At 35.3% G+C, this 23,048-nt stretch overlaps 1 protein-coding gene and 1 long non-coding RNA gene across 2 annotated transcripts; one reads left to right on the forward strand and one right to left on the reverse strand.

Moving 5' to 3' along the window:
* Positions 1–1,477: 1,477 nt before the first annotated feature.
* On the forward strand, positions 1,478–6,726 carry LOC125060734. The gene is made up of 3 exons (XR_007118913.1): positions 1,478–1,606; positions 2,844–3,012; positions 5,701–6,726. It is a non-coding gene; the product is annotated as an uncharacterized LOC125060734 (long non-coding RNA).
* A 4,196-nt stretch (positions 6,727–10,922) lies between these two features.
* LOC125061025 (mitochondrial 2-oxoglutarate/malate carrier protein-like) lies at positions 10,923–21,413 on the reverse strand. Its single transcript, XM_047666167.1, has 6 exons — positions 21,236–21,413; positions 20,409–20,627; positions 18,704–18,877; positions 17,579–17,681; positions 14,307–14,425; positions 10,923–11,777 (listed from the first exon to the last, which is right to left on the reverse strand). Exons 1-6 carry the CDS (start codon positions 21,307–21,309, stop codon positions 11,597–11,599), a joined length of 870 nt encoding a protein of 289 aa, XP_047522123.1. The 5' UTR covers positions 21,310–21,413; the 3' UTR covers positions 10,923–11,596.
* Positions 21,414–23,048: the final 1,635 nt, after the last annotated feature.

A 23,048-nucleotide genomic window follows, 5' to 3' on the forward strand; every position in this document is an offset into this window, starting at 1 on the left:
ATATTTATTTATTTCGTAATGCCACAGCTAACATAAATTATATATGTCACCGTAAAATTGTAAAAACCGTTAGATTGTAATCTATCTCGCGAGATTGTAAACTGTCGAAAGATTGTCAACTCAACATACTGCTTGCAATTTAACGTATTATTATTCGGTAGTTATATGAAATTGTTGGGAAGTAAAATTAATCTGTAATTGACCAAAGAAGTTTGAATGATAACTAAGTTAGTGTCCGAATACCGATAACCGATAGATTACAATCTAACGGTTTTTACAATTTTACGTTAACATATACTTACAACAAAAAACGGTAAATTTGTCGAATCACTGCTCCAATTTTTTTGAATCGTTGTTTATGACTTGTATGTACCTAAGTAATATTAGGTAGGTACCAATAATATTACATGTAATAATAATTTATTAGTGCAAGAATATGGTACAAAATGTTAAGGTGATACAATCGTAAATCGTTCGCATATTCTGCCACACACGATGGCGCGCAAATTTGTCTTAAAGAATTTTACATTATTAGTCATTTTTCCGAAAAGTTAATGATATTGTCTCAGTTCCCAGTGGGTCCCAGTGAATTACATTAGTGGTCCAAAGCCGCCTCCTTAATATAGGGTTAAAGAGCTTGCACCATCATATTAATGGTACACCATTGCCGAGTGATGAAAATATGTAGAAAAAAAAATTGGAGCTGTTTTAAGGTTCGGTTTCGACAAATCTAACCAAAAAACAATTATACCTAACATAAAGCGAAAGATGGAATACATAATATATACAAAAAAACATGTGTGTCTACTTATGTACACGCGTTAGAAGTTATACTTCTTTGGCGTAACAAGATAAAATCTTTTAAAAAAAATTATCTTTCGCCTTATTCTGCGTTTGTAGAAATAACGACACTAACAATAGAAAAAAGGTATTTAATACATTAAAGGTTTTATTATAACGCATTGTTTAGTTAAATAAAGTTTATTTAAATATCACAAAAAATATTTCTACATAATTAAATGTTGACTAATGACTATACTAACTTCAGTGTGTGGGTATTTTGTGACGGTGTGTGCGCGCATCGTCAAAATTCTCATAATTTTTCCCTATCGCTAAAAAAAGTATAACCTCAAAAAAACATTTACCTATCAATGTACTTAATGAAAACCCATATTTAATAATTCAGTATTAACATTCTTATTTATGATATGATGTTACATCCGCCTTTGTATAGGCCGGTGCAATGAACGTCTTATTTAACCGAATCCAAGATTTGTTCATATTTTCACACGTAAATACGTTCGACTTCGACTCAACAGGGAAATAATTTCGGTTCACATAACTGTGGGTAAGATACACCTATTGCCATATAACCTCACTCTACTTTCAAGCCCTTGATAGTGCGTTTGTGAAAGTAGTCTAAGCGATAAATTGTGCAATAGTAATATAGTCTAGATATACCTAGATGAAAATTTAACTACAAGCTATTGGTTATCTGTGTACTCTATCGGAATGTTCTTGTTTATGGCGGGAGATATAAACTCAACATTTTCTGTCTTATAACAGTGATTACATCCAACAAATCGCACAATTTTAGTTTAAACAGGTATACGTTCCAATTCCTATTTATAACTTAGAGTCTACGTCACTATGCTTAGTTTATATGAAGTGCTGGGTTTTGCCCAGGAACAATATAAGTTGCCAACGACTTGGAACGGCGTCATCACGTGGAATGCGCCGTCTATGCGGTTATACGTTTGACCTTCACCGTGAGGTTTTTGTTCATATTTTATTTAAAAAAAAAATGTGACAAGTATAGATAAGTGAAGTTAGGGCAACAGCCTTCGAACTATTTTGAATAGTTTTTGGAAGTGGCAATAATAATATTTAATTGTTATAACTTAATATTTAACATGTGTATCACTGATGTAGTGAAAACTGTTTTTCGGGAGCCTGTGACATTTATAGTGCAGCAATCAATTGTTTTATTGAAATTTTGTTACAAAAAATAATTTGATAAGTTAATATAACGACACAACATCTAATAAAAAATACCCATAGTGATATTCATTATATTTACGCCTTTCGGAGTGCGTGGCCGGCAAGCAGTGTGTGTCTACGGGCGGCGGTAAAACTGAAAATCAGATGATCCAGCCCGTTTCTTCTACACAAATAAGACCTTGCGTTAAGTCTGACTCCCGTCAGTCAAAAACGTATTGACGTTCATAAGTGTGCATAGCGATATGAATAAATTATATTTGATTTGAATATAGACTATATTATTGTATGCACTAAGACTGTACAGTGTATATTTTGCTCCCTCATCCGGCTCGAAGGACCAAAACGTACGGTTCCTGGGTCATCAGGGTGCTTTCAATAACAGAGGATTTTAGTTTTACTCTTAATTAACCACTCGCGTACAACAATAGAATATAAGCGAAATAATGAAATGTTAATTGCTATGAAAAAAATGAATGCAAAGTAAGAAGAGACTGCCTACCTCTGGCTATACTCTCGGGGCGTAACTCCGACGATTTAGGAAATCGCCACGCTTATAAAACTAAGAAAGCCTGAGTGAGCAAAATCTACAAGTAAAGTTCTATCACGTTAGATGATTTATTTTCGCGTCCTTACCGCTCACGACCTTTTAACGTTATTTAACTATTTCGTTAATATGTAATTCTCAATTCGTAACTTGGTCAGATGTACGTAATAATGTTCGCACTTTAGCAAACCTAAAAACTTCGGCCAATGACGTCCTTATTTACGGGACCAATAATAAAGAGTGTTATTTCTAATAAACACAGTTTTAGCCAACAATAAAAAAATATATATATTTTCAGCTATCCAATGACGGCCGGGCGCAAAAGTCTGTTTCTTTTCCTCATGAATCTGGCCTGGAAATGCCGGTTCAGTATGCCGTTACTCCTCAGCGGTACGATGGCGTTATTGGGGCAAGCCTGGATGTTCCAGATTCGAATCCAAACCGTACAAGAACTGAATGAGAATGAGGTTTCATAGTTATATAGTAGTTATTTTTGGTAATTGATAAATTTTAAAATAAACTATTTATACCATCCGTTAATCTATTTAAAACAATGGCGCTGCAACTGGCGGTCTTTGCCATAGATGTGTGTATCGTGATTTATTTTTCTAAAGTAGCTGATCAGCCTTTTGTGCCCAACACATACCGTCGACTTTTTGGGTCTAAGGTCGGTTTCCTCACAAGGTTTTCCATCACCGTACGAATGTGCACTTAACAGAAAAGTCTAGTTGAGTTATAAGCTAAGAATAGGCGCACGTTAAAGCAACTAAGCCCAGGACTTAAAAAAACTAGTTTTACAAATCGATGTGTAGTTTTAGAGTTAAGTTGAGTTTGTTGTTAACCAATCACATTTAATGAAATTGCTAGATTAAATAGAAAAAGTTCTGATTTTATTCTCAAAACAAAAATACTATGATACTAATCCTCTTACTTATATGTATTATATATTTAAATATATCACGAAAGACAAAGACTAGAAATGTAGCAAGTTTAGCGCCATTTGTAGCTGTTCAAAAAATAATTTAATAAGGATAAATGTCGCCATAGATTCATTTGGAGATTTAAAAAACTTTGTAAATAAATTTATAAATTGAAGTTTGCCACATCATATAATACTATGTTTACAGTATATGTTACAAGGTATATTTCCTAAAATACATATATGACAATATTGGTAAACATAAATGTTCCAAAATTAAAATACTAGTAATTTTTGCTTATTGTTCAGCAAAAAAAATTACCAGCAAAACAGCGGATTAGGTATGAGATAGGCAATTAACAATGCTTTCTTTAAAAGCCCACTACCGAATATATCCAGCTGTACGGTACTATTTAATCCGTTAAAATAGCGAATTGGAAAGAGAGGTGCCTGAACTCCTAGGTTGGTTTTTGCAGACGGAATTTGGAAAATTCTGCTGATTTTAAACCTAATGGTAATGAATACGGAGAAAATTTAATAGATTACTAATGATACTATTATCCTAAGTTATGTATGTGTATGTATAGTTATGAGTTAGCTCCATGTTCCGCTGGCACATAAAACAAAATGCTTCGGTTGGGAAAGCTTACTTGTCTGCAAAAATGGCGGCGTATTAGGGGGCAACGTCTATTGCCTTAATGGCATTTCTTTGGTTACGCGCTCATCGCCCGAGTTTTAGTAACTTACGAGCCGTTTATAGACGACACGTATGCAACTTTATTTTTATTTACTTCTAATAGTAAAATCTAATAATCGTGTCACAATGTTCGTTCCCATACACCTCCGAAACGGTTTGACCGATTCTTATGATTTTTTTATGCATATTCAGTAAGTCTGAGAATCGGCTACTATCTACATTGCAAACCCCTAAGTGATAAGGGGTGTCCCCCAAATTTTTTTTAAAATTTAAATACATACAAACCTTTATTTTCACCTACCCTCTACGGATCAACCCCTATTTTTTATTTGTTAGTTAAGAACTTATAACTTGAACTCTAAGGTTTATATAGAGAAAAATCACAGAAAAACCTTTTCATTACGGAAAACCGAACCGTCTCTGAAGTAGCATAGCAAAATATCCCATGCTAGATGCTAGATGCATGATATGTACTAAAAAGGTAGGCTAGGCAGTAAGGAGAAACGAAAACAACTGCGAATTTGGCTACCCTTGTCAACTGATTTACACTAACCTTAGCCTTGTAAAGCGCGTAAAGGCCGATTTACATTATCTTACTGTTTAGGGGAGTGCTTTAGGATAGTACTTTAGTTGAAACATGTAAACGCTACGCTAAAGAACTTGCCTTTCAAGTTGTACTAAAGCGCTTTCCTAAACACTAAGATAATGTAAATCGGTCTTAACTCTTAATAGGATCCTGGATTTCTATCCTGAACGTATACTATATGATTTTCTATGTGTTAACACGTACGATAAAAGAAAATATTGTGAGGAAACCGTCAAGTCAAATAAAGACAACGTGTGTTACAGAAGGCGTCACCTTCTTGTCTATAAATTAAATTATTAATGTATTAGACTCAGAAATATGTATGTTCTATACAAGGTTATGGGTTACAGATCTTCTTTTAACCTGGGGCGAAAGAATGTGCAACGAAAGACGAAACACGGACCTTTGCGTTTGACGTATACTTATAATATAGAATACTATGATATTGCCAATTCTTCTCTTCCGTTCTACGCCCTTGATTTGAGAGAACTGGCAGCAAATGTAAAATTAGAAGCATTTAATGTATATTTCTTTTTTGACGTTCATAAGTGTACATTGCGTTATATATATGATTTTGATTTTTATGACGCATCATATTAGAGAACCCCCCACACTAGCATCGTCGTCGTGTCAACGTCGACAGCGTCGAAGCGATGTCGACGCCACGGCAGTGCTGGCCGGCTACTGAAAGCTTTTTCTGGCGTCGCGTTCGTAAAAAAACGTTGCGGCGCCGCGTTGCCCGGGGCCTTACGGCACGCGGCCAGCGCTAGCGTCACGTCGCCGCGGCGTCGACGCTGACACGACGACGGCGCTCGGATGACGCTATTGTGGGCGGTCACTTATGTGGTAACGCGTGACAAATCGCAATTCAACGGAGCTCGTTATCGTTTTGTATTTCGTTTCACTATCTCAGCCTTAGTTTAGATAGTTCCTAATGAGCAATTTGTCCTCAGCTGGCATATTACGATGATGACGATATGGACGATGACTCCCGGGACACTGAATCCACAGACTCTTGGGAGACAATAGTTGAAGAAGTGGCGTATGGATGACTGTTATTCAGCTTAATATTCCACCATGATCACGCTCATGTATTGTTTAATCGTTTAATACCAGAGTAGATTTTCTGGAATATATGTCAGAACAACTTTGCCTTCAGCATGAAATTTACGATAGTTATCTATACGATATTGTCAGTTTTTGACAGCTCGAAAATGTGTTGTGTTACGTTTTAGTTCCCGAAATAATTTGTGTAGTATACACGTATTTTATTCGAGCCGTTTAGTTCCAAATATGCCCACGGTGCGCTTCTAAAGTATCTATTACTATCACGTCAATACTATTGTTAGCAAGATTTCATTATAACATGACGTGATTCGTTTACGTTTCAACTTTGCTGCTCTGTATTAAGGTTCATTTTACAATGTATATTATCAAATAACTTAATGTCGACGGTAGCATTGATTCCAAATTATTATTGTAGTCGAACTAAGGTCAATACCAGATAGTCTGTGCGCAAAATGAACCGTCGTAACGGAGGTCAAAACAGTGTTAATTTACCTTTTCGTTATGTCATTATTTGACACTTTTGACATTTACGCCTGTATTCTTTGACAGTTACCGCACAGAGTATCTGTAACAGTCTAATTGTCAAAGGTTTTTGTGGTCTTGACACTTCTACGGTATTTTTGTCAATTTACGTCGATAAGTCAGTTCTGACAGCTTACAGCTATTACAAATTATGAGTGTTTAGTTTATTATGAAATAAAATAAATAAATCCATGTAAAATTTTGTTATAATCTAACAAATTGTCTTACATATAAATAATTATTTTATAGTGTTTCCTAATACTGTAGTAATAGCACCAAACCCTAGTGTAAGATTCTGAAAGACTTAGCGTTGAGTATGACTCCTGTCTGCCAAAATCCAATAGGTTAGGAATAAAATCTTTATTCTAAAATGATAATTTAGTTCTGCCTAAAAAAAATACAAATACATCACTTTAAAAAGAAAAAAGAAAGTTTGTCTTTGATGTATCCTAGAACAGTTTCACAGATTATAAAAGACAAACATGTTAAAATTATTAACGCGATTAAAATACAAGAGTTTAATATTTAGCCTTAAGTGTCTTTACCCCTAGATTTTTAAATTTTCATTTATCACATTCCATGACTAATATATATATTATATAATAATAATAAAACGTGGAATATATCGTTTCTGTTACACGGTACAAATCCCACTATTTATTAGTGCGTAGAAATGCCTCAAACTATGCACATGTTTTTTAGTGATAAAGGAAAAATATTTAATAGTAATTCCAGTTTAGGTTCAAAAATTAAATTTGTACGACTTTTTTTTTGTTATTTTTCTATATTCTGGTGAGTCTGAGAATCAGTCGTACATTATTATTTATACCCCGAAGTGTCAACCCCAATTTTTGAATTTTCTGTTCAATTTTATTACCAAAACTTTCACCTTCTACCAACCCCAATTTTAGTAGAGATAATATAAGTAATAAATTTTATAGTATAAGATTATGAAAGTGGAGTGTTAACCACAAATATAGTTTTAGTTTACGCGTGTATCACAATTACCGGATTGAACGCATTATACTGAATCTATGTTATAAAACTGACCTATTCTGAATGGCGATGGGTCAAATGTCATAATTTTAATTGGATGAACAGAGGTTGGATTTGCCAAAATTAAATTGTACATTAATTTAATCCTAGAACCATGTATGGTAATAATGTGAATCATGTGATCATTTCCTTGTTCATATTCAGTAAACATTCGGCATTGTCAATGTATGATTGAATTTTGTTAGAAATATATTGTTTGAAATTTTATTTTGTTTGAAAACCTACCCCTTTGTATAAAATATCAACTTTTTTTTATAGAACAGGGGACAAACGGGCTGGAAGTTCACCTGATGTTAAGTGATAACCGTGAGCGATAGTGAGAGCCGCCCATGGACACTCAATGCCAGAGTATGCTCTTTTATTGAAGGACCCTAAGTGGAATTGGTTCGATGTAAGGTTACGATGACGCGTTTCGCATGATTTTCGACCAATCCCAGACACGCGATAGCGGTTGACCAATCACGCTACATCATTCAAGCGAAACGCGCCTGATTATATTATTCTATTTATATATATATCGATTATATTAGTATTGTATTCCAAAGGGTTTAATATGAAAGATGATCGTGATTCGAACACTGTTGACCAATCACAAGCTAAAGCATCGCATATTAAATAAAATACAGTGCAAACTCCAGGTAGCGCGACTTAACGTCAAACTCCTTACGTCAGAAAATGCGAGTCACTTCAGCTTGTTCTTTGGAGATTTTCCATTGGAGAAAAGAATGCAAGCGGCCATTGACAATGTAAAGCATTATTTTATCAGCATAGGATATGAATATGAACGCTTTTTGCTTAAATATTTACGATGCGCACGCACACCGTCTCAAAACACCGACACCCGCACACCGTCACAGAAAACCGACACCTTGAAGTTAGCATAGTTAAATTTTTCCATTTTAATTTAATTTTTAACTTTAATTATGTAAAAATAATTGTTTTGTGAAATAAACTTTATTTAACTAGATAATGCATTATGTAGATAATGCAATTTGTATAACAATTTGTATGACAATACTTGGCGATTAAAAAGAGTGGCGGAAAGTTTCTTGCCAGTTCTTCTTACCCGCTCTACGCCCTTGACTTGAGAACTGGTAGTAAATGTAAATTTACGATTAATTTAACTTGACGATTCAAAAGTGTACTTGGTTACCCACTTGAATAAAGATATTTTGAGTTTGAGTTTGAGTAAAACTTTCAATGCATCTATTGAATACCTTCTTTCTACAAACGTAGAATAAGGCGAAAAATAAAAAAAAATTAAGATTTTTAATTGGCGTACAAAGAAGTATAACGTCTAACTCGTGTACATAAGTAACACATGTTTTTTTGCAGATCCTTTCTTGTGTATTGTGTATCTTCCATACTTGTTTTGCAAATATCAGATAACTTTATGCTGATTTGTAGGTTTTGTTTGCTTATTAGTTATTACATCTCCAACTACGGATTCAAGAATATATGGTTCCATACAAAGTTCATAGATATGCATAGAATATTTGCAGTTCTTGTTGCATCGTCCGTGTAAAGGGCTTTACAATACCATCACCACCTGTCCGCCGTTTACCTCGGTTAGAGTTCTACCATCATCGCTTTTTATAGCCCATGTCTCTCTCGTATTATGGATTTAAACTTAATGAAGGGGTATTTCGTTTGAAAATTGTGGCCATGTTCTTGAATATCCTGGCATATTGAGTTAAGCGTAATAGTATCTTCAACAGCTCTCCACGTCTCTTCAGTTATCCGTTTTCCTTTCCTTTCTTTTTATTAAAGTCTTGTTTTAATTTGTCTGTACACGTGACGTTCCGAAACGTATTGTAAACTGGTTTTGGCTAAGTAAACAACTCTGTATATCTATTATTAATTCAATTAAGTGCTTTTTTTAAACGAGTCTATTACATATTTTGTCGATAAATTATGTGAAAATGTTAATTTCTGTATACAAATTATCGAAAAATATGTGTTTATCGTAAGCATTTTGAATTGTGAACCGTGAAGCTGTAATAATATGGTTTAAATTCTTTTGCATGTTACGTGAGACACGTACGCGCCACGCAGTCTGTAGTTCAGCTTTACTACGATAGTTTTCGTAAACTCTGACTTTGTATTAACCGTGAAATTAATTATAAAATGCTTTATTTCAGGTAATCAGACACAAAATTAATGCAACTTTTTTGTTGATTTTAAATAATCTACATATATCTTCTTGTTTTTCATTTTGGTTTTTAAATGTTACATCATTAATTATGTAAATTAGTATAATAGTGCTTGTACGAGTCAAGGCTGCACATTTTGCTCAGTCAGTTTTTCTTAGTTTTATAAGTGTAGCGATTTCCTAAATCGTCGGAGTTACGCCCCGAGAGTATAGCTAGACGCAGGCGCTCTCGTTACATTGCATTCATTTGTTTCATAGCAATTAACAGTGTAGTATGTCGCTTATGTTCTATTGTTGCACGCGAGTAGTTGACATAGAGTAAAAATTTCTAGGAATTTCTAAATCCCAGGAACCGTGCAGTGCTAATTCTATTGTGTGAATTAGATACCAGTGCCAGTAAAAATGATCAGAATATTATTCTTTATAAAGCTTTAAAAAGCAAGATTTTTATCGAGAGTGATGTTAATTTGCTTACAGTAGATAGAAATAACACTGCTGGGAGCAATTATTGCACCACTTGGGTGTTTAGTACCACCTCATTAAAAGGTTGACGTCTCACGTAAGCACTAATTCTCTGATATAGAATGACAATGACATGAGTACTTCCTCATTGACGTACGTTTTTTAAATAGCATTAAAAAAAAAACTTTCAAATAACACAATGCATGCTAATCGAACTTGCTATGAACGATCTCGGTCACATCAGTCATGTAAAACTCGTAATCGGTTCATTCGTTTAGGATCAATAACGTCAAACTTTATTAAATTAATCTACTAGCGTCGTAATACCCAAAAGATTTAGAATGGATTAAATTTGTTTTATAAGCCTTAGTTCACAAAATAGTTTACGAGTTTTGGCCAATGGACTCGTATCCAGGTCATGTAAAAAAAACAACTGTCAACAGCTCAGCCTTGGAGTTGGCGCAATGCACGCAGATACCGCCAGAAAAGTGAATGCTCTCTGTACATTGGATTTATTCTAATTCAATGCAGCACTTAGCAAAATTAGCAGTTTCTTTAATGTAATTAGTATGCGTTTACCTATAAAGACAACTCTATGGATAGGACCAAGAGGAAGAAGAAGAGGTCGTCCAAAAAAAGGTGGATAGAAGAAATAGAAGCGGTGGCAGGAAACGAATGGAGAAAGAGAGCCAAAGACAGAGTCAGTTGGAAAAAGCTGGAGGAGGCCTTTACCCGTGAAGGGGTTCCGGTACTGAAGGGGGGGGGGGGACGGTACTGAACGAAGCTAGGATATAGGATAACAAGCAAAAGAAAAAAAAATGTTTAAAAATGTAAAATAATCTAAGCTGTATAGCATAATGAAATAAAACGGGCTTTATTATTATTATTATCTATTATTACCAATAAAATAAAACATGGTTTATATTGTTTATTTGTATATACATTTACTTAATCAACTTAAAAAATTTCCGCCGGAAAATACTTCTGCATTCAATGTAATAAAAAAAATTATGACAATACATAAAAATTAACCTCTACCTATTTCAGCGCCAATTACAAGATTAACTCTAAATCAGTCTTATTAATTGCTACTACATCACAGCGTTAACTTAATTTCAGAGAAATACAAAAGAGTATTTTAGTTAAAACTATAATAACAGAGATAGCAGAGGAAAAATATGTTGAAATAATAAATGAGTAACAAATACAATAAAACAGTATGAATGTTTTAACGAAAGTACTGATCTGTTTTCTTCGCGTTAACACAATTAACAGAAATACTTTCAATATTACTGATTTAGATTTTACGTATTCTTATTACGCAGTATCAATTAAGTGAGGTTAATATTGTCCCGACATTACCGTTAAAGATTTTTTTAAGATTTACTTAAGTTTACGTCAGTTTACTTAAGTTTAGCTAGGGTAGCTATTACTTAAAGTCGAGATGCTAAGGGTAAGATTCAGACAGTTTAAGTCTAACTCCTATGTCAAAAATTTATTGGATTTTGACGGGAGTCACGGTTCGCTTTCTCGTTTCTGTATCTTACCCTAAAAAGCAGGATGAAAAAGAGCCAATACCCAATATTTCATTATGCACATCTGAAGTATAAAGCTTTCATTTGTTCTAAAAATATAAATGTAAATATCGTGTGGGGTCCTATTTTTGCGTAGGTCGGCAGAAATCCGCTCCATAGCGCCAGGATCCCTTCATTTTTTATTATATTCATTAAAACAGTTACTTGTCCCGCGCCTTGCGTTGAATTTTGGATTCTGAAATTTTTATAGTGAGTTTAATGACAATCTCTATATGATATAATTATAAGTTGAAGTTGTGAGGTATTTTAAGCCTGAATAGTTAATAAGAAACTTAGTTTTAAACAAGTACGTTACGTTAAAATTAAATCAATAATTTCATCGTGCTGTGTAATCGTGGAAAATGTTCCATTATAAAAAAATTGCGTGAAAACACGACACGCTCATTTAACACAATTAATTCATTCATTCCTTAATTCAATTAACTAGATTTCAATCAACCTTTCAAAACTAAGTCAACCGAATTCATTCAAGCACGTAAAAATCTTCGTAATATAATACCCCTTTTACTTCAATACTTCATGTATGGGCCTAAGTATTAGCTGCTATAACATGATTCCTAGTGAAATATTGGAACTGCCTTTAAACAGATTCAAAACACATATTTAAAAAAAAATTAAGGTGTAAAGGTTACCACACAGCTAATGACTACCTAGAAAACAAAAACGCGTGGCAATAGTTCTAGTTATATCGTTATAATTTGTTTAATATGTGTGTAATGGGGAATGTGTGTCACAGAACAGATTTTTATGTTTTTTACTTATGTAACTTTAATGACGTTTTATTACATTTTCCTTTGAATAATTGTAATCTCTTCTCCCTCTAGGACGGTAAAACTTACTAAGTTTCTGGCCCGTTATTCTCAGAACTAGGCCTCCTGGTAGTTTTGCCAGATGGCGTAGTCTTGCTCTTTCGCGAATTTTGTAAACGTTTTTGACATTCATAAGCATGGCCTAAGACGCATCTAAACTTAATAAACGTATTTTGATTGATTGATTTGATGGATTGATAACAATTAATCAATGCAATCGCAAATATTTTTCTAAGTAGGTACAACAGTGTAAAGACAAAAAGAATAATAAGTAATAATAATAATATTAAGTAGCTATCAAATTACCGAGGTTCGGTTCCATTTTATAACAATTATATATAAACTAGGTCACATGGTTGCATTCACCAAAACAGTAATGTACTTTTTATGCTCATGATAGTTCTCAGAATGTTTTCAAGACTGGTAGTGGATAGGATATTACAATCAAATAAAGATCAGGAGACGTCACGGAGCAGTAGGTGTAACATACAAAATACCATCCGTATTACCTCGATGTCCGTCGTTCCACAACTGAGCGTATTCTAAGGCAGTTTTTGCCGCGCACTATGTGAAACCAGCTGCCCACTGAAGTATTTCCGAACCAATTTGACTTAGGGTCCCTCAAGAAAAGAGCGTACCAATTCTTGAAAGGCCGGCAACGCGTTTGCGAGCCTTCTGGCAGTGTGAGTGTCCGTGGGCGGCGGTATCACTTAACATCAGGTGAGCCTCCTATTATATAAAAAAAACATCGGCAGAATCAGCAGCCGGTTTCGCAGTACCCTTAGGTACCTACTACCACCCGGGTCTGGACTTCGGTTAGGTAGTGCCCATGCGGTATGGGTCCTAGTGTTTGTGTGCGGTGAGAATTCCGTGATTAAAAGGTGTCCTGAAATTAGAGACTGTTAAGCATATAATGAATTTATCATGCACTTTTGCCTGGGGGAGTATGTACGAGTCAAGGCTGTTTTTGCTCACTCAGGCTTCCTAAGTTTTATAAGCGTGGCGATTTCCTAAATCGTCGGAGTTACGCCCCGAGAGTATAGCCAGGCGTAGGCACTCTCTTCAACTGTTACTTTGCATTCGTCGTTACATAGCAATTAACATTTCATTATTTCGCTTATATTCTATTGTTGTACGCGAGTGGGTAATAGAGTAAATAAAAATGTGTGCGTGTACTAGGTGTACACACGTAAGAAGTGACCTTCTTTATGACCTTATTTTTCGAACAATGATCTACTATATGCAACTTTACAGAAATTGGTTAAATAAAGTTAAATTAGATAAAGTTTAACAAAAGGCTTTTATTATCATAGACATGAATACAAATACAATTATTTCATTTTAACTTATTACTGTACTACTATGTAGTACTAAGATTATTACAGAATTTCATTAATTGTAATAGAATTATTAGTATTACTATCATTGTTATCGTTATTATATATTTTTGTTACTAATGGCTTCGAATCTCTTCGGATCAACCGTGGTAGGGACAAGAAAAAGATGGCGCGTAACCGAAAAATGTGACAAATGTGTGTAAATTTTTTTCCAACGCCGATAAAGAAGTTTGACTTCAAAAAGCAACATGGCGCGTAACCTGCTACAAAATTTCTCCCATACGTCGATAAAGAAGTTTCACTTCAAAAGATGGCGCGTAACGGAAAAATGTGACGCGTAACGAAAAAATGTTACACTAAATTTTTTTCCAACCCCGATAAAGAAGTTTCACTTCAAAAAAAAATCCTCTATTATTTAAAGCACTCAAGTGCAAGTGAGCTATATAATTTTGATTGATTGTCGATGATTATGATGATGATGTTGTTGATGATTATCGTTTTCTTTCTTATATGGCTTAAACGGGAAATAGCAAACTATAGGAATTAAAAATAATATACCTCGTTTTGACAATATCTACGGGAAGAGAGGCCGCAGAAGTTACCAGACCAGCGATCATAGCGCACGTAGCGTGTAGGGGGATGCCGTCAGCCATGCTTCCTATCAACATTTCACGTGACTGTAATAAAAATTATTTCTTTAAGACATCGATTTAACTCGGTTGTATAGTCTACAACTCACTAAAAAGTTCAGCCCTGCGATTCTGTAACTCACTTTTCGAACTCACACAGCGGTTTTCGCATCGGCGGTCGCTCTCAAATCAGTCGTGAAGCAGTCATTTTATGATTTGGCATTCTGAAAAGGTGGGAACTTGTAGTTTATTGTTTATCAGAATGCCAAATCATAAAATGACTGCTTCACGACTGATTTGAGAGCGACCGCCGATGCGAAAACCGCTGTGTGAGTTCGAAAAGTGAGTTACAGAATCGCAGGGCAGTTTTAAAGCTAACTTATCCCCAGTAATTGCACATTACTTAATTCAACTGAACATAACATCCCTAATAGATATACGAGCCCCGATGCAAAATAGTTCGTCTAGTATGGAGAGTAGTGCAAAGCGTAAAAAGTAAATATTGGTAAAATAATTAAGAACGTTTAAATAAAAGTAATAAGTAACACAATTTGAGGAATGGTTTAAAGTTTATTTTAACATAATTGAAATTCTTAAATTTATGTAAACATAACATAAAAAATAAAAAAAAATATTATACATAACGCAAAAGTATTCGTCTACCCTTGTCACTCACGCAAAATAGTTCGTCTACCACTTAGTTGTGTCGCCTTTGCTCTCAATGACAGCTTTAATGCGTAGAGGCATGGTTGCCAGCAACGCTGCACAGGCGTAATTGACTTCCAGACAGCCAAGACACACCTTTAAGTCGCTCTTCGATCTTGATGGATTTTTACGGAGAACTTTTTTCATTTTCCACCATAGGGTTTCGATCGCCGACAAGTCCGGGCCATTCGATTGTAGGGATGCTTTCGCCAGTAGCCACATCTTTGTTGTCCATGCAGTATTGGCAGGAAGCACCATCCTGTTGAAAAATGAAAAGCAAATTCCAAAAGATTTTGATACCTTGCAGCATTGATAGAACCATCCACAAACTGCATACCATCAACACCTTGTACATACATGCAGCCCCATATCATAAGAGACGCCGGAAACTCCACTTTGCGTTTGAGACAATCAGTATGAAATGCCTCTTTTTGTTCCGAATCGCTTTTTTCCTTTCATCGCCGACTGTCACTTCAAATTTGGACTCGTCACTACAAATCGGAAGTCCAAATTAACAATCTCTTTTTCTTTTGTACAGCAGTCAACAGTGGTTTCTCCTTAGCGGTGTAAAATCCGTAATCCCATTCTTTTTAGGACTCTTTTGGAAGTATCAACTGAGACGTCTTTGTGAATCATGTCCTTCAATTGCACCGTGAGTTCTCCAGCTCGAGCACGACGATAATTTTTGATAATTTTCTTCAGGATTCTGTTTTCTACTGCACTGTAATACGTGGTCGACGATTTTTCTTCAAACAAGAAGTCGTTCTATTCTTTTTATAGTGCTGAATGTTGGATTTGACTGTAGACCTGGGAAATATCAAGTCTTTAGATATTTGGTAACTTGATTTGCCACCATCGACCCCACAAACTATTCGCTTTCGAAGCTCTTCACACTCGGGTTTGCAACGTCCCATTGTTATTTGAAAACTAATGAAAAAAACTGATATTTTCAGAATTTACACTGTCTCACTTGACAAATGACACAGAATTCCTTTTACAAAGTTAAATTATGCAACATAATTGTACAAAGAAGGAATAATCTTATTACCGATAGACGAACTCTTGTGCATCGATTAACAATTAGATGAACTATTTTGCTTATAACTTCTTCAAATTTAAAACAGGATAATATGTATAAATTTAAAAAGCTAAAATAGTTTAATGGTTCATAATTAAAAAATGGTATAAGTAACGCGACATGTGATAATAGAACAGCTTAATATTTTATATAGATATACAAAAATAATGAAGTTAGAAAAAATCTCGCAGAGAAAATTCACACTAGACGAACTATTTTGCATCGGGGCTCGTATATGTTATATGTAGGTATAATAATAGTTTCGCCTACGTCATTCCCATCATGGCAACCGGACAAGCAGATATATATTTACTATATTATCGGTACAAATACCCATATTGGAATTTATTACTACACAATTTCATCAACCGATAGAATTTATTGTGTAGATTAACAGTTAGGGCCTTATCATACTAGCGGATTGAGAGCGGCTGCGGGGCGGACGCGCAGCGATTTAACGACGTACAATACACTCAGTTACAAAATGGATTTTCAACAATACTAAAAATTTGTTCGTGAGACATGTCAAGCTATTAAAAACTTGTTTCATATTTGTATGCCACTCAAGAAAACAGAAGACTGGGAAAACATTAGCCAAGGCTTTCTAGAAAATGCTGATTTTCCTAATTGCATAGGTGCAGTGCAAACATATTAGGATGATGAAGCCGTGTCATAGCGACGCTCTATATTTTAACTACAAAAAGTATTTCTCGCGCGTCCGCAACGAATTCGCTGCGCGTCCGTCCCGCCCCGCAGCCGCTCTCAATCCGCTAGTATGATAAGGCCCTTAGGGTAATTGTTAGTTATAATTATTTAACAACGTTTTTTTCTGGTTTAGCAATGATCGATTGCATTCTGACCCCGATCGCTGTGTGATGATTATCAGACCCTGAATGCAATGACTATTCCAGTTTTGGTGCTCCTGTAGCTATCGCTCTTACTGGAGAGACCTCTCGGCGGTCACAGGATTAAAGATCATACTCGTGAACGGGTGCTACTATTAAAAAGAGTGTGGAAGAGTTTATTGCCAGTTATTCTCTAACGTTCTACGCCCTTGATTTGAGAACTGGCAGTAAATGTTAAATTAGAAGCATTTAATGTATCTATATTTCTTTTTTTTTACGTAGGTACATAAGTGTACATTGTGTAACCTATATGAATAAACGATTTTTGACTTTGGATTGTTTCCAAGTATTCGTAGACATATCTTCCTATCAGGGTTTAAATAATAAGACAACCCTCCTTTAGAGACTCAAAACAAACTTCTACAAAGGCCGGCAACGCTCTCGCTGACATAGCCGCCATCATTAGGAGTAGTAATCACCAATCATATCCTATATTGAATGCATAGAAGGGTTGTTGAAACAATTTACCAGTGAAACAAAAATATGTGATTTTTTTTAAATTTGTAATGACACCTGCTGGTAAGTAGATAGTTGTGCCCCATTGACCACCATCGCTCTGGTGACAGTCGCGGTCATTCCACGCATGAGAGCACTGCTTCCTTCTTCGCGAACTATCCTGAAAATAACTAAAAGTAGAAAACTTGACTGGCGTTTAACCGCACCCTAGATGAACCTATACGGTGTTATGTCTTTTGCTGTTATTTATTTACCCTTCGTTACCATAATCTACAAAATCATACATATAAAAAAAACAAAAAAAAGCAGGTTACATAAGTTATTAGGCAACGGGCGGCCTTACCGCTAACAAGCGATTTCTTCCAGGCAACCCTAATAGGGAACAATAAAAAAAGAAACACCTACAGAGGGTAAAGTAATAGAAGTGCATAATTAGTTAACAAAAAAAACTCAAAAACATGCAACTATAACTATAATTAAATAAATTATCTAAAGAAAAAACAAAAATAATAATATGTATAACCAAAAATGGAAAAGGTAATCTAAACGTTAATTGAGCTGTTACATGAGTTTCACAAGAAAAATTTCTTTAAAATTGTAGAAATTATGGATTTTTTATTCCAGCCTTTCTTTGTTGTTTGAGATAGTTTTGCCAAGTATTGATCAGCTTCTGGCCCATAGATTTTCCAAGCAGTTTAAATGCTTTACTAATACAGCCATGGATATTTTTTTTATTTCTTATGTAACGGAGCAAACGGGCAGGAGACTCACCTGATACTATAGATACACATTGCCAAAGGCAATTGTTGCCCACCTTTTAAGAATTGGTACGCTCTTTTCTTGAAGGACCCTAAGTTGAATTGGTTCGGAAATACATCTGTCGGCAGCTCGTTCCACATAGTAGTGGAGCGCGGCAAAAACTGCCTTAAAAAACCCTCAGCTAATACGGATTTCATATTCTACCTCGATGTCCGATGATAAAACACAGATGCAGATATTAATCCAAACAACTCTAAACACTCTGTGGTAAATGCAAGACTCAAATCGTCAACGACCAGTCTCTATATAAGTTATATCATTACAAGAAAGCTGCCGAACTCTTGAGGAGACTAAAGGGTTTTAATGCCACTGGACTACTATGAAACTCAACTTAATATTGTCTGGTTCTAATGTATAAAATACCTGGCCAAAGCATCTATGACGTGTTTATAATTCCTTCGTTTATCTGGCGGTAGTCTTCCGTCAGCCGTCATTCTGATGAGAGCAATTTCTGCTGGATTTCCAATCAGCGCGCCCACTCCACCCGCGAAGCTTCCCAATCCAATTTTAGCCGCGAGATTTGGTGTGCCAAAGTTTCTGTATAAACGTAAAAGGTGCACAAAAAAAGAAAAAATCTTGTTTAATAATATATCACAAAATTATAACAACGTTACAGAAACGATGAACATTTTTCATGGCAGTTTTTATCAAAAAAAAACGTGCGTGTGTATAAAGTACACACGTCAGATGTGAAATTTCTTTGTATATTAATTATTACCAAGGTAAAAGCCCCAATGATCATGTACCAATATCACTTCATGTATTTGTATATCTATATTCACACTGTATACGTGCTAACGATAATATAAATAAATACAAAATCTGCGTTTACTGCACAAGACCTTTTGCGACAGAATTGCCATCTAAAGTTCTAATATGTAACTACTAAACGAATAACCAATAGCATGTATTTTTTCTCGATCTCCCTTACTCTCTCTCTCCCAATCTTTCTCACTATAGCTCTCTCCCACCCCTCGCTCCATGGCACTGTGCGTGATGCGACGTTCGCTTTATATCACTCTCTCCCTCGATCTTTCTCACTTGCTTGCTCCCTACTCTCGCTCCATGGCTATTTGCTTCATGCTACGTTCGCCCTTTCTCACTCTCTCTCAATCGGTCTCTCCCTTTTCTTCGACAAAAACGCTGCACATCTTTTATTCTATATTATTGTTATTGCGTGTCATCCGAAATTTTACCCTCATGCGCCTAAAGAAGTTTCACTCAAAAATCAGTAGCGCTACAACCTTTTTGTCTGGTCCTCAGATTTATCTTGTATGTCAAATACAATACGACTTTGACATGAGCGTGCGACTCCCATCCCTGATATCGTAGGTTCGATCCCCGGCTGTGCACCAATGTACTTTCTTTCTATGAGCTCATTTAACCTTCGCTTCAAAACTGAAGGAAAACGTGAGGAAACCGGCTTGCCTTAGACCCAAAAAGTTGACAGCGTGTGGCACACGAGGCTGATCACCTACTTGCCTATTAGATTGACAAATGAGCATGAAACAGATACAGAAATCTGAGGCCCAAACTTAAAAAGAACTTCTAATGCTTGCTATTGTTTTATGGCTGGCCATGCGTCATACTCGTGAACGGGTGCTACTTGTGGTGACTGGTCGTACTTGAATTCGTGTATGCGGTGATGTTAATTATTTTCACTATGTATTTGCGTGTTGTTCCCACGAGAATGTAAGTGCGTGCTCCTATTTCACCATGCCTCCTGCTGATAGGGGACAAGTCTTTGTTTTTATTTATGTTATTATTATTAATTACTTAAAATGTCATGTGGAACGTGGTGTAATGGTTGCAGCTCCTTACAAACGTTGTGTTAAAAAAAAACATGGCGATTAAAAAGAGTGGCGGAGAGTTTATTGCCAGTTCTTCTCTTCTGTTCTACGCCCTTGATTTGAGAACTGGCAGTAAATGTAAAATTAGAAGCATTAATATTTATTTCTTTAATGACGAATCACAAGTGTACATTGTGTTACCTACGTGAATAAATGATTTTTGAATTTTTTAGCTACATTTATCGACGCTCTTTAAAACATGGTTTAAATATTCTTACGATTGATAATAATCAAAGACTGCATTGAAACATCCAAGTCGGCCAGTTGTATAAGTGGCTTGACGGAACAGCGCCGCACTGAGGCCATTGTAGAAGCCAAATACACCTTCACTTTTCATGATACCACCTACAACTTCACCAATGGAGCCTTTGGGGCCAGCCAGCTGCATCCTGGTTTTGATAAGATCCATAGGTTGTACCACACATATTGCGAACATTCTGTAAATTTTATTCTTTGATCACTTTAAAGACAAATATTCCTAACACCTCGACATCCGCCGTTCCACAACTAAGCGTTATTAGAAGGGAGAGCCGCCCACCACCACTATGTGGAACCAGCGGCCGCTGAAGTTTTTCCAAACCAATGCGACCTTCAAGAAAAGAGCGTACCAATTCTTACAACGAAAAGAGTACTAGTACTAGGTTTGGAAGAAAGTTCTTTAGGTAATTTGTTGTATTGAGTTTTCAGTTTTGAAGAACTATCATTATGTGTGTTCTCGCTTAAAATAAAGAGCTTTTCAATTCCTGGAACATTATAGTGGCCAGTAAGGATTTTATAGGTTTCAATGAGATTTCCTTTAAATCGCCTGCTTCCGAAATCAGCAAGATCAGACGCTCTTTATAAAATTTGTTCCAAAGTTCCATTGTTTAGGTTATTTTTTTTAGAAGCATTTGTGTGCGGTAACCCGACATCCTGGGCTAGGCAATAGACCATACTGAAGTGGGCACAGAACGCCCCCCCAATACATACGCGTATAGTCCGATAATTGAAATTACTCAAAAGATTGTCAGATGCCAGGAGCATTCTAAGAATACTAAATACTCACCCACTCAAACCACCTATTACGAAGTTCGCCCATCCTGGCAAAGTCTTGGGAGCCGGAGGCTTTTTATCTGGCATTTTCAAGTATTTTCCTATTTTTGTTTATTTTTTTTAAAGTTTTTTAATTTTTAAGTAATCCATTTTATTTGGTTTCAGTTGAGTTTGTGACATTGGCATTTAATTTTATAAATTATGACATAGTCTTTATATGTTTTGCTATTCAAGCTTTTTCTTTTTTACGGGTTTTCATTTCAGAGATTAATGACTAGTCCACGCTTGTATAGTCTATAGTTATACTATACCGCTGATAAAAACAAGCAAGAAAAAAACGAAACAATATTAAAATATATTTTGCCGCTTAAAGGCCGATTTACATTATCTTAGTGTTTAGGAGAGTGCTTTAGGATAGTACCTACTTTAGTTGAAACATGTAAACGCACAAGTGACGTGAAACGCGTGCGTGTTTTTTGATTTTTAAAGATGTATAAATGGTCGGAAGATACAACTATCAAATTTGTGTCTGAATATGTTGTTCACGGATGTTTGTGGAACGTTAAAAACAATTTATACAAAAACAAACAGGCTAGGCATTCGGCATACACTGCCTTAAAAGAAGCTATTTTATTTATTATTCATATTTAGTTTATTTATTTTGAATAAAATCTCGTCTTCTATTTGTTCCATAACTACAGTTAGTATTTTGCGTAGAATAGAGCGTATTTGCCGACGTCGTTGCGCGTTCATTGTGGCGCTGTAATGATACTCTACTGGAAGAAATGTAAACGTTCACTCGCAACGCACTAAAGCACTAAAGAACTTGCCTTTCAACTTGTACTAAAATACTCTCCTAAACACTAAGATAATGTAAATCGGCCCTAACCCATTGTGGTGTTGCGAGTCGAGAGACACTAATAATATTTGTAATAGCGACACCTATTTATACGAGACTACAAACAGCACGATGACGGGCCAAAAGTCATTCCAACCGCTGAGTTGTACAATAGGTACCTCAGAAAATCAGCCCTTCGGAAATCGGACTTGTCAGTGGTTATACTGCTCGGAGACTGGACCCATAACGGCATGTGCCAGACTCAGATGATCACATACTTATTTATTTACAGCTAAAATAATATATCCAAACAATTATAGTAAACATATAGCCAAAGATGGAATACATAATATATACAAAAGGGTTCAAACATTAAGGGAAGGAAATACATTTAACTAAGTAATATTTAATTCAGCTGTGTTGTGTCATGTGTAAATGTGGGTATATATATATACGTGAGGGTTTGTATGTGGGGCGTGCTTATGATGCAAGTTATTTTGTCTATTTCTTCTAGTAGTTTTAGTAACAATTATTCTTAATTTTTTATTCACTTTTACACAAATCTTCCAAGACTTCTTTTCTTACACTGTTAATTTTTACTATTATTATGTTTTCTACTATTATTACTATTATTACATTACTTTCCTTTTTTGCGCCCTAGGCGTTGTGTGTTTCGTTAGTAATAAATGTTACGTTATGTTATGTTAATAATAACATAGATGGCGCTACTACATAGTATAAAAAGACGTGTATAAATTTGATTACTGTCGTAGTATTTTGTGAGATATAGTATTTTGAGTGAAGGAATTTTTATTTAAATGATGACTTGAAAATGGATTAAAACGAATTTCGTGTGTTAATAAAGCATTGCTTAAAAATACTATTGAAGCCAAGGCTTGATAAACATTATTCGGACTCTGCACCAGGATAATCAACCCTTGAGAAGTGTTTTGTTAGGTTTAAACGAGGCGACATGAGCACCGAAGAC

This window comes from Pieris napi, chromosome 22, assembly GCF_905475465.1.
Source record: "Pieris napi chromosome 22, ilPieNapi1.2, whole genome shotgun sequence".
Taxonomy (NCBI): Eukaryota; Metazoa; Arthropoda; class Insecta; order Lepidoptera; family Pieridae; genus Pieris; species Pieris napi.

Coding starts and splice junctions, on each gene's coding strand:
- LOC125061025 (XM_047666167.1), bottom strand. CDS start 21,309: ATGCCAGATAAAAAGCCTCCGGCTCCCAAGACTTTGCCAGGATGGGCG. Junction 20,628..21,235: donor GTAATAGGTGGTTTGAGTGG/GTGAGTATTTAG, acceptor TAAAATTTACAG/AATGTTCGCAATATGTGTGG. Junction 18,878..20,408: donor GTCTTTGATTATTATCAATC/GTAAGAATATTT, acceptor ACGTTTATACAG/AAACTTTGGCACACCAAATC.